Genomic DNA, 13,015 nt, shown 5'->3' on the forward strand with positions numbered 1-13,015 from the left:
ATGTCTGATCAGAGGGAGCAAGTTCCAGCATTGCCTTCTACTTCAAAACAAGAGAGCAAACAAGTCAAAGATATTGACTCTTTAGTACTTATTAGTGACAGCAGTAAAGGTAAATCTCATAAGTATCATTTAATGCCATTTTTTATTATTTGATACACTACATTTGCTCTGCTGCTGATTTGTTTTTTTATGATTGGAATGTATTATTTATTTCAAGTACCATAAGTTATTGCTTATAGCTGTTGTTTTAATCCTTTTACAAAGCTCAGAATCACTGTTGTAAGATAGGTGGTCATATAAATTTAAATAAATAAAATGGCTGTTAGAAATCGAGACAATTGATTATTTGCTAATTATCTTCTCTGCAAAGTTCTACTTGCCCTGAATAAGCCAAACAGTAAGAAAACATTCCTAACAGTAGGAGTCTTTTAGGAGAGGAGCATACTACTTTGGGAGGTGAAAGACTTTCCTCTGGAGGAACAGAGACTGCATGATCCCTGCTAGATGTGCTATAGTAGTAGATTCTTGTGCTCAATAGGATGTTGGACTACTACATGATCTCTGAGATCTATTCCAATCCTTCCATTCTGCCGTTCACTATTGTAAAGCAGTCAGGCATTTGGGTTGCCACTTAAACAGAGAACCTATTTAAAGTAGGAATTTTGAAAAGCAAATACTTCACCGCTGTTTCCAATCCCAAAGCCCTTAGTTCCAGTCTTAGATTAGTCCATGATTGTTCCTGCCTATCTACCTATCTCCCATGGTTCCACCTGTCTGATATAAGCTGGCACAGTTGGAACACTCCAGATTCCTTTCATTAAACAATTTTTATCTAATAACCCAGGTGGTCACATCTTTTCTACCCATTCATGATCCATGTGGCTGCCATCATTATGGGGCTCCAAAAGACCTTGAAAATTTAGCTGCTCTCTCATGCCTTGGTTAAGATGGACAGGGTTGTTAGAGAAGACTACATGTTCTGTATTGAGTTGGCAGATGCCATCTTGGTTATTGATATTGCATTGTGTTTTTCATTTATTCTGTTGTTGTTTGTTGATATAGTCACCCAGAATTGTTTTGGAATTTGTGACACCTAAATCTAATGAAATAAATAATCAAACAAATAGTTTAGGTGAGTTTTTAGGTCTCCAGTAGACAGATATGATGAGGTAGGTGGAAAATACTTGGGAACCCAGTTAAGTGACCCCTTGTTTATAAAAACATTGTTCTTATAGGCAACCATAATCCTTCATTTCTTTGCAGAATGTTCCAGCCAAGAGTGAGAGTATCTTTGTATCTTAATCCGTACCTAAATTATAGGTTAATGTACAAACCAAAATTTCAAAGTAGTTTCCCAGACTCCCAAAATGCATATCTAATATAACCCTAAGGGTAGAAACTTGCCAAGTGAGGACTGAAGTCAAAACTTGATTATTAATCTTTAATTATTGACTTAAATGACATTATTTCCTATTTGGGTTGATTCCGCCACACCTCTCTGATTAATCCCAATCTTCCTGGATTCAAACAATGTATTAAAAACCTTACTGTATTATGTGGCATTGATTCCTTATATTTTCTTGAATTTATTCAGACCAAGATGGTTATTAGAGAAAGGCTTTAGACATTGAATTTCAAAACAAGGGAAATCTCATCTCAATCTCCATCCAAATTCAACTCAGCCAGTCTACTGGAAAGCAACTAATTGCATTAATCAATCATCTCTCCTGTTCAACAAAGATTCTTCTTAAGGGGAAGACATAATTGTTTACTTTTAATATTTTTATATGAGAGATTTAACCAACCAACCATAACTTGCTGTTGTAGTGACAATTCAGGTTGAATCTATCCTTCATGTGTTGCTCCAGTGTTCCTTTATAATGAAATTCAAAGAAGACTCATCTTCCCTTTGTTATTTGGAAGAATTCATGTTCATTCCATTATCAGATAAGAAAAGTTATATTCATAATGTAGCAAAGTTCTGTATAACTGTTGTAAATGTGTGCAAACAACTGATCACTACCCCACACAACTGATAGCCTCATACGTGCTACCGGTATGTATAAATGAATTATCAACTGCCACTTTTCTAATACTTTATTCTAATAAATATTTATTTTTTAGATCACTAAAATCCATAGTATATTTCATACATGTTGACTCTACTGCACTATGTGTTTTGAACATTCATTTCCTCTTTTAGAGATTATTATGTTCAAATCCATGATATTTGCATGGATAGTTGAATTTTGTTTGTCTATGTTTGCTTTATCTGGTCACTGACCAAAATAAATACATGATTTCTTTATTTAATTGTTAAGAGGCAAGCAAGAATAATTAACCATACAATCTGCAGTTTATTGTGCCTCTCAGCATAGATGTGGAGAAATGTGCAGTGCATATACAAATTATCTCAGCTGGCTAAATACCAGCTATAGCTATCTGTTTGTGCTAAGGGAAAAAGGGTGTCTGTCTCTACTATTCATTGCCTTTGTGGTGCCAATGTAGAATCCAGCTCACTTGGAGCTAACACACTATCATGTAGAACTTCGTGTTCCTCCTCAGGCTTCACAAACATCTCAGGTAACCTCACAAGATAAGACCTCATTCACCTGTACAGACTGGACTTGTCCAGTTGACATCTAACCTCTAGTGAATCTCATAATCTCATAATTCAACAATAATACCTTCCAAATGCCCTGCCCATTGCTTGCAGTACCCCAGTAATTGCTGTTCCAGTCTATCCTTCCACAATAGGAACCATGTGACCTTAAAATAGGATGGCAAATTGCAAGAGTGAAGCATTGCCCTTTTGCCACTATGGTGTAGACTTGAACCTGAGCTCTTACCATGTCTGGACAGCCTTAGTTTTTATTTTTGTTGGTGGCACTGCAGACATCTTTTTCTTTCTTAGAGGGGGAGAAGTAGATTTATCTACTGACAAAATACTGAATGCTTGAGTATACGTAATCTCCATAGCAGAAGTACAACTTTGGGCGGGGGGATCAGAATCACAGACAACAAAGAAATAGGATATTTCTTTTATTATAAATTGTTAAACTTGGAAAGCATTCGATCTTTAACTATCCACTATCACAGATTAATTCCTTGCTTATTTCTGTTTTAATCAGATATGAATTTTTTCAAAATTATCTTTTCCGGTCTTTTCTGTGTTTTAGATTTTCTTGGAAATCTAAATATTGAAATTTCCTATGTTTTAACCCATGCTGGGATAATATATAACATTCAATGTATGCTTTCAATCTTATTTATATAGTAGTTGTATAATTGGGCCCACCATTTCACAAAATGTGGGGTACATTGCACTAGCTATCCATAGAAAAATAGAATAAAAAACGTAATTTTCCTCTCCAAAATATCATATATATATATAAAGTGTAAAAATCATCGAACTCCAGGATAGGTATAAAAAACAACTGTTTATTGCTAGGTTTTCATCGGTCCCCTGCTGACATCATCAGAGTGAAAGCCGGAGGTTGGAGAGTCTGCTTATAAAGCCGGCTATTTTAGCGCTCTGCTCATCGAGCGCGTAACCAGTCTACCCACCCTCATCGATCGTATTTTCCCTAATTGCGTCGCATCTGCTTGTGTGCGTTTGGATCTTGACGTCTTTTTTCCTCTTATTTCTACTTTCCCCTTCCTGCATTTAGCTGTATCAGTATAATTTTTGTGCAAATAGAATAATACATGAAACCTGTTAGGTCTTTTCTTAGCATGGCCATCTCAATGTATGGTAACTGAGGGGAAACACCACATATCCAGTTATGCACACCACCTGGTTCTTGCTGAAAAGAATGGGAAACTGACAAAGTGATACCCGGTGCCTTAGAATCTACAGTATCTCATAGTATTATTCCCAACTCATATTCCTAGTGCACTTCTGGGTGGCCTTCTCCCATCCTTGCTTTTGCCCCTCCTCCTTGTACTTTCTTTCCAATACCGGTAGTTCTGCTTACAGCTTTTAAGGACTGAATAAGGTTTCAAAGAGCTCCCAGCCAAAGATTGAATTGCCTGCCTGTGTGAGTAGATGTGTGCCTGTATAAGAGAAAAAACAATAGCAATTATACTTTAGATGGGGAAAAGGAAATCTTCAGCAAATTATAAACAGAGTGTTTCTATGTCTCTCCTGTTCTTTCTAGAATTCCCCGAGTTAAGAAACAAACCAAGTGTGGAAGTTCACTCCAAACTTCATTCAAAACCCTTGCAACATGATTTCATCCCAGAAGAGATATTTGTTGCTCTGACTTCTGCTGCCAATCCAGTCCAATACCCTCCTTTTTTAAGACCACCCAAGAAAACAAAAAGTTTTGACTTTCAGGTCTGCAAGTTCATTTTCACTAGTAGAATATTTGCTGCTTGAATATGAAATCTACACAGCACCTGGTTAATGGTCTGCTGTAGTTCTGAATAATACCAACCATTGGGTCTTGGCAGGCTTGTATTAGCACAGGCAACCCAGGGTAGCTATTAGAGATACATGTATTCCCTTCTCCGTCTTAGCCACAAGAGGAGACCTAGATATTTTCTGTCTCTTCCCAGACTGGAAGTAGGATTGCAGGATAAAAGACCACTAAGCATAATAAATGCAAAGTGACATGTGAGAAATGAGTGGAAGAAACAACAGACTTTCATTTTGGCCATAGCAAATTAAACTAGAATTTTTAGATCATGATTTGTAGAAAAAGTTGTAGTGGAGGGGTTCTTAACACTACACAGAGCCAAAAAACAGATAAGCTGTATTGTAGCCCTCGTCAGCAGCATGAGATCAAGTATGCTTAACCTGTTAGTATTCCTAGTAAGTCCCATTTAAACCATGATAGTTTAGGTAATGTTAATTTCCTGCAGACTTCCACACAGTCTGCCTTTGGTTATGTGGATATCTTCAGAGAGGAGAACTCTGCATGTAAGGCTATGTATACACTGTTTTCTATAAGTTCCAGCCTTTATCTAGTTGAACACTCTTCTACAGCTGACAAATAAAAATCCTATTAAGAACATACAAATGTACCAAATGCATGATAAATATGTGCTGTGCATATCTATAGGAGGCTGATATCATTGAGAGGCATCAGTGAGAAAGAAGCAGGGATTAAAAGTGGTACTGATTTAGTGAACTTCCAATGTTATAAAGCCTGAATAGAATTATTTATGACTGAAGCACACCAGTGTGCCTCTTTATGTTGTGTGTAGTTCAATTATGGTATTAGAGGCTTAAAATATCATGGGTACCCTAGGACTACCCAGAACTTTTAAAGTATGAATTAATCTTCTCTTCTTCAGGGTTGCATCCGTACAGCTGATGGAGTCTGGCAACATCCTATTCGTAGAAATAAATTTCGATACCTGATACAGCATCCTATCTGCTTGACTGGAGCTGGAAGGTAATAAGATAGAACACTAGAAAACCTTCAAATAATGGTTATTGACATATTAGCTGTCCCTTTATAAAACTTCCGTAGCATTGAGAATGCTGAAAAAACTACAGAGCATGTACTAATATAAATAAGGGAGGCAAATCTGCAGAATGGATTCAGTGGTATCATTAAAGCAAAAGCTACATTATCTGGGCTTGCACCACATATTGCTGTTAACCATATTTTAATATACTATGCAAATCTAATAGTTGCATAATGTACTGTGCATATCTAGTCAAAGTGTTTGAGACCATGAAATGATGAAGTTTTCAAGCGAGAATAGGAAAATAGAGAGCTGAACATCTGAGATAATGGGCAAATAAAGATGAAAATAATGGGAGATAATTAACAGTTCATTCCGAAAGGTGTAAGAAGGCAAGAAAACGTTTTGGGCAAACATTGTTACAATAAAGCTACTTTAGGTGGAATGGGGACTTATTAACAGACAGGTTGGCTAGCAGGCAAACATTTTGACGGAGAATACCTGGAAATTAGCATGGTATTTGCAGACTGTGTGGTTAGATGATTGTATGTTAGTACTCTTCTCAGTTTTGGAGGAGAAAGAGTCGTTCAGTGAGTTCTGTAGCAGTTTCCCAATTAAACTGTTGTTTTCATTCTGTTTGTTAAGGGATGTCTCTTTTCTGTATGATATCATCTCTCAAAAAGGAGCAAGGGGTCCTTCCTCAGGTGCTGTACCTCATAAAAGTTTGAAGCAGGACGCAAATGCAGCTAAGCCTGTGAGTCTGCCTCTTTGCCAAAACATTGATAGTATTAAGCACAGGGTTAAGATCTGACAACATTTCACAACTCTCAGAACTCTGAGAGGTATGACAGAATTTGGACTGAGCACTAAGCATTTACAGGACCAGGAGAGCATGTACTTGAAACAGCAGGGCAGGTTGTCATAAGCACTACTTTTTTTTTTTCATATCTGCATTTAGTCAGGTTTCTATCTCTAGTCACATTCTCTTAAAATTATAAAATGCCATTTGGACTTCAAATAACTTTAGGTTCTTGGGTTTTTGTTTTTGTTTTTTTTGCAGAATAAAAACGTAAGACAAAAATATTTACCAGCTAATTTTTCTAAGTCAGGCTTAGTGACTTAATGTGGAGACAGTACTTAAAACATAAATTATATTTCTTAAACCTAGTTAAATAATACTGAATATCCTAACAATGATGCAATGGCCAGGGCAGAATAGAGATTGTTATATTCACTGTTTATTTAGAGACCCAAATCAAACAACAAGCTGGTACCATCAGCACTAATGTTTATTTATTAAATGTATATCTCACTTTTCATTCAGGAGCTCAAGATGCCATACGTGTCAGTCCTTCTTCCTATTTTTCCCCAGAACAATAATTGTATATGAAGTAGGGTAGGCTGAGAAAGATGGAATGACTCAGACTCACCCAGTGAACTTCTGTGGCTGAGGACAGACTGGCTGGGTTTTCCTACACATAGTCTATTACCCCATGCTGGCAAGCAGAGTGCTTGTTTGTTAGTGAAAAACCATGATTTCAGGTAGACAAGATTTATCAATTGATTTAAAAAAAATCTGGATTAAATAAACTGCCATTAAGGCAGTTTCCCTGCTTTCCCAAGCTGGTTCCCTGTAAGAAGACACACAGTCAGATTTCACTAATGTCTCCTGGTATATACTTTTACAAAAAAGTTGTTTTTCCCCCATAAGTTTGAAAATGTAAGTAAGTAACACACTAAAAATGACAGGAAGCATTTTTATGCACATCTATAAAAATCAATACTATCTTTGGGGAAGCTTGTGAACGTTTATTGTCTGCCTCATGTAAACTCTTTTAATTTGTTCTGTTTTTAGAGAGCAAATGTAGCAGACACCCTTGTTCCAGAGGAATTTCATATTGTAAAGAACAGAGGTGTCCTGGGTTTGGAATATTATGATGAGTGAGTACTATTATATGCTTTTGTACCTAGTGGGATAAAATCAAGAGCATCTGAAGCTAGGCAAAAATACGTGGTTAATTACTGGCTTTGCTCAAACCTCTTTGCTATCTAATTCATGGGTTGCTATATCCACAGTTTCCAAAGTCATTCAGAACTTGAAAATAAAATTGAATCCTTCATTAATGGTTAGACAGTATAATGAAATTGGTGTAAATTAGCCCACAGATGGGCAACATTTTAGTGGCTGGAAAACCCACGCCTGCAGTGACCAAAGCAATGATGCAGAATGGGTGAGGTGTATTCATGAACAGTGACAGGGACACAAGATTCGGAGAGATGCTTGGATTTTTTTCCCCCAAAACACATGTTGCATTTATTTTAAGTCTTATTTTTGTATATATCCTGGGATAAAGATATATTTGGAGAAGTAAGACAGAAAGTTTTCAGCATTCCTTTCCCAAATAACCCTTTCATATTAAATTAGACCTCAGCTATCATAAGGTGCAGTAAGGCCTTATTTGGCTGTATTTCTCAATTTATGTAAGTTAACAAGTATATTTATTGTACATTTATGCAAGTCACTTATGACTACATGTTACAGGCTTTCATTCTTCTCAATACAAACCCCTCCAAAGGGCACTTGCATTTAGCTGCTTATTATAGAATTTGATTGTTTTAACTTTTTACATGTCATTAAAAGTATACTATCATCCAGAAGCAACGGATGGAAACTAATCAAGGAGACAAGCAACCTAGAAATAAGGAGAAATTTCCTGACAGAACAATTAATCAGTGTGGAACAACCTGCCTCCAGAAGTTGTGGGTGCTCCATCACTGGAGGTTTTAAAGAAGAGATTGGACAACCATTTGTCTGAAATGATATAGGATATCCTGCCTGAGCAGAGGTTGGACTAGAAGACCTCCAAGGTCCCTTCTGACTCTCTTATTCTGTTATTTCATTATTTTTGTTTTGCTTTCAGTTCATTTTTGATATCCTGGAGAATATTATCATACTACTTTCAAAATATAGGAAAAAGAATGATTTTTTTTGCATGGACATATGTTCTTAGTTCTGTACTAGCCTCCTTGCAAATGGCTGGGTTTTTAATATAGGTCTGGGACAAATTGCACTACAAATGCATTCAACCTCATTTAACATAATGTTCTAGTTATATAGTATCAAAAATATTTAAAATAAACATGTTATTAATCCTGCAATAAAAACCTTAATCAAGCAGTTTCACTGATTTTTACTTCCTGCAGTAAATATACAACTCTGCTTGAAGATGAGGAAAACAGGCTGCGGGTTTTTCCATCTATGTAAGTAGCACTTATGTACTGTACTTACATTCAAAATTCTTCAGTTTTGTGTGATATAAAAATTATTGGGCAATTTCTTCTCCTCTGCTTTGTTAGGAAGCCCGCTGGGAGGCTGGAAGTTCTCCAGCTGATGAAAGTGATGGATACTCTGCTGGAAAAGGCTGGAACAAATGATGAGAATGTTGGTGTAGCAGGGCTTTCGCAGGTAATAATTTTCCTGATACTTCTGCAGCTGTAGTTAGACTTGTGACCATTCATTAAGCAACTGTTTGAAATTACAACCACACTGAAAATGTGACTTATGACCGGTCCTCACATTTACGATCATCGCAGTGACCCCGTGGTCACTTGGCTTGGTCATTTGGAAACCATCACATATTTATGAAGGAACAGCATGCCATGGTCACATGATCGCCATTTGTGACTTTCCCATCCTGCTTGCTACAATTATGCAATAGGGAAGACATCGGGGAAAATTGCAAGTTGGAGTAATTTGGTGTCTTACTTAGAAGCTGTAGCAAAAAAGATTGTGAAACTGGGTGCAGTCATGTGTTGCCTCACTTAATGACCGTGCCACTTAACAATGAATTTTTGGTCCCTCTTGTGATTGTAAGTCAAGGACCACCTGTATAAACTTTTTCTTTCTTTTTATGTGATTAGTATAAAAGTTTATCTAGGCCAGAAGGAAATCTGCAAATAATGGTAGAGCAGGTGTTCTGTACTTAAATAGGTTGTGTTAGTAGGTCAACTTTTAAAGGGAAAATCCTAATCTTGCAGTATTAGTTTGATATGCCATATCTCATTGCATTGTTCAATTATGAATTTATAATGGTGATGATACATTGCATTTCATATATTTTAATAGAAAAATGGAATAAACTATTAATAATAAATGCCAAAGATTGTCAAGAGTTTTTGATATGTAAGAGGCCTGACCCCTTATCTAAAGAAAACTAAAATTCTAACTCCTTAAGCAAAGGAAACTGACCTCCATAATTGTTTTGTAGTCCCAGACAAGTGTTCATTGGTGCTGAATTATATTTAGCTATGCATAAATCTGTATTGTCCATATCTGATTATCATTTTAAATTAGCAGCATGATTAAATAACAATATCTAAATAACGTGTCCCTATATTTTTTTCTGCAATTAATCATATTTTGGGAATTCATTAGGTTAATGAAGATTGCTCTTCTGATTGCTGGTTTTAACAGAAAAATCAAAGAATGTTATTAGATGAAAAGATAACATGTTAATGTATGCTGTGTTTGGGAGAACAACTATCTTAGCATTTTTTAAATAAAATTATGGGCGATGACTTCCTTTTGTTCCAATTTTCTCCTCTCTGCAATATTTTTTTCTTGATGGATATAGTTAAATCCAATGCACTGACTAATGCAGACTCTGGTTGGTCTGTATTTCTCTTTGTCCCTGGAGGAATGGGGAATTGAGAAACAATCAGCTGAGTTTTACCCAAAGTACAGTATGCAATGCCCTTCATTAAAATTAAAGGTCAAAATCTCTTTTAAAAAATTTCAGATGTAGTTCTTTGGGATATTCTGACTATTCAGCCATAACATTGAATAGTTGAGAGTGGCACTATCAGTAGGATCTCTTCTTTGAATAATTCAACAATCATCCAACTAGAATAAAAATGATATTAACATGTTAAATATATTTCAAAGTTTTTATTTTCTTTCTCCTAACCCAGGGGTGTCAAACTGCCGGCCCGTGGGTCGGATGCGTCACGACGAAACCATGCCCACCCCATTGCCGGCAATGGGGAAAAAGTTCCAATATGTCGCACGACGTCATGTGACGTTGCGAGTTTGACATGTCTGTCCTAACCCATTTAAAGGGTAGATACTCATTTTATACCTAGTTCTGCAAAAATCTTCATGGTTTCCACATATCTTTCCCAAGATGCACAATGTCCTGGAGGTGATAAAGGTGGAACAGAACATCTACAATATTGTGTTTCATGAAATCATTCGACAAGTCAGCGTGGATTGTGCAGAGCGAGGAGAGCTCCTCTCTAAACTCAGGTATGGAGGTATATAATCCAAAATCTTAAAATTATTCACAGCCAAATATGACAGCTTTATAAGTCTTCTGATTATTGGTATAGGATTAATTCTGAAGTGTGTAAGGTAAAGCCTACAACTATACCCTTTCTAGTTATCAATGGGGAGGAATGTCATAAAAGATACATGAGTTCCATTGTATCATCTATAGTTCTCTTGATTTTTTAATAACCTAGTTCTGTCTAGTTTTATGTACAAATGTTCCTTCTCTATTAGTAATTTCCCAGTCTTTGTAAAAATAAGCCTGCTTTTAAATTATATGCAAATATGATCAAGAAAAGTAGATATTTTTCTCCTTTTACTTGTTTCTTACAGACAAAGATATGTGGAATTGCTAGAACGAATTCCTAGACAGATGAGGAATCTCTACAAAGAAATGATGGCACAGAGAGTAATGGATAAACACATTACTGATGAGTTATTCCATTTCAAGCAAGCTATAGGACAGCTGACAAGGTCTAGATCTGGATCATTGCTTCGGTTTCATTTTGTGAACAAAAACTGTGATTGTTGAAAGTCTCTGAATATATCTGCCCTTACTACAGGGAACTAAATACTATCCGAGAACATGACCATAGAACCACCTTGGAAGCCGAAAAAGCCTACAAGGACCTGGCAAAAGCAGTAAAGGAGTCAGAGATGAATGCGAAGTGAGTCTCTTATTATGTTGATGGCAATGTTAATCACTGTAGAATTTGAGACTGGGGAACAGTATTTCTGAGTGAAGAGTGGGATAATATAATTGGAAAACATTCAGAAATCTGTGCAAATTGTGCAAGAGCAATAAAAAGTGGACTTTGAAAGATCAGTAACTGTTTTCAAACTTCTTCAGTGGCCCCTCTTGGTGTCAAGGCTACACTTCTACAACTAATACTAAGGATTCCTAAGCTAACATCCAGTCAGTTCTTGGGAAAGGCTTAGAAATGTTTGATTTCTTTATATAATACAGCATGAGTAAAATGTATACTTACTTGGCCAATGCAGCTCTTGTTTCAGTCTTCAGACTTTTTCTGGTTCTGATTTGTGAAAGTAAATACAAATCTTTTCATGGATGTCTCTCAATTAGATGATTCTTCCAGAATTGTGAAAATCTGACTAAAACTCATTATTTAGCAAATAATGATTGTAAATGCAGCAAATAATGATTTTGATTATATTCATTGTTTCTGTCTTTTACTTCATGATCTGATCAGGTTTTAAATCTGGTCTGTCATTCTAGCCATCTTTTTTTTTAACATATTGCCATTTATTAGTTTTATTGTAATTTCTATGTTTTGATTGTTCTGAAACCCTCAGAGTCATTAAGAGTGAGGTGGAACACAAGTTCAGTAAAATTATTTATTATTCTCAGATTACATAAAAATAATTGTTATGAATATTCTGTAAATAATAAATGGAACATTAATGAGGTGAATTGTGGAGTGAGTTTTATATCACTTTCTCATGTCCTTTAGTCTTTTAGATGAATATCGTGAGCTGTACGAACTGCAGAGGGCAAGACTGGAGGCTCAGATTCATCAGTTAACGCTAGAAAAAGAATTGTGGAGCAGTGCCACATATGATATAGCCTTAAAGGTACCTGCTGAAAAGTAAAAGTGCGCTAGCATATGATAAAGTATAGTAATTTCTTCTTAATGTAATTCCTTTTAGTACTTTTGCCTGTAAATTCTTGAAATCTGATTAGTAGTTTTTCTCATTTATTCTTTTTTTATTTATGATGTCAAAGGTCCCAAACCCACTTTGGGATCAAGGAAAACCTGGTTTACTAAGGCTGGGAAAATAAAGGCACACTTTGGCTTACGAAGCGTTAACCAACAATCGCAAAAACAAAGTCAGTGCTGGGAGCTACTGCCTTCCAGCGCTCTAAATAGATGGATATCGCGCCCCACACAGACCCGCCCCCTGCCCACCTAACCACCACGCGGAGCAATGAGCATGAGCACCCAACCCACAGCAGCGTTCCTCTTCCTCCAGCAAGCAGCCTATTCAGGGCTCAGTTCTATGGCAGCAAGGCAAGCCATGGTTCCCTGGGGCTGTGGCTGATGACTCTTAGATTTTTGGTGTGAGGGATTGTTGATTCTAGGGATCTTTCTTCCTAATCCCAGTTTCCTGGCTCCAGTCTTTCTGACAAGATTATCACATCTGCAATTCTACAGACTTGGTTTCTGTTTGGGACAGAGAGACTTGGGGGCGAGGTTGGTTTCTGCTTTTAAAATCCTTTAGAGAAATCTATTCTGCCTTTTAAATATTTCC

General features: G+C 36.5%; 1 protein-coding gene across 1 annotated transcript in view; it reads left to right on the plus strand.

Moving 5' to 3' along the window:
* Window positions 1–13,015, plus strand: part of AXDND1 (axonemal dynein light chain domain containing 1) — a 37,687-nt gene continuing 24,672 nt past the window's right edge. The window contains exons 1-11 of the mRNA XM_029283197.1: window positions 1–109; window positions 4,161–4,339; window positions 5,302–5,402; window positions 6,064–6,172; window positions 7,274–7,359; window positions 8,623–8,679; window positions 8,776–8,884; window positions 10,602–10,723; window positions 11,078–11,218; window positions 11,308–11,412; window positions 12,217–12,337. Of these exons, the coding sequence (XP_029139030.1) occupies window positions 1–109; window positions 4,161–4,339; window positions 5,302–5,402; window positions 6,064–6,172; window positions 7,274–7,359; window positions 8,623–8,679; window positions 8,776–8,884; window positions 10,602–10,723; window positions 11,078–11,218; window positions 11,308–11,412; window positions 12,217–12,337 (1,239 nt within the window). The remainder of the gene's footprint in view (window positions 110–4,160; window positions 4,340–5,301; window positions 5,403–6,063; window positions 6,173–7,273; window positions 7,360–8,622; window positions 8,680–8,775; window positions 8,885–10,601; window positions 10,724–11,077; window positions 11,219–11,307; window positions 11,413–12,216; window positions 12,338–13,015) is intronic.

The sequence above is a fragment of the Protobothrops mucrosquamatus genome, unplaced genomic scaffold (assembly GCF_001527695.2).
Source record: "Protobothrops mucrosquamatus isolate PMUCROS unplaced genomic scaffold, P.Mucros_1.0 scaffold35, whole genome shotgun sequence".
In the NCBI taxonomy this organism is placed as follows: Eukaryota; Metazoa; Chordata; class Lepidosauria; order Squamata; family Viperidae; genus Protobothrops; species Protobothrops mucrosquamatus.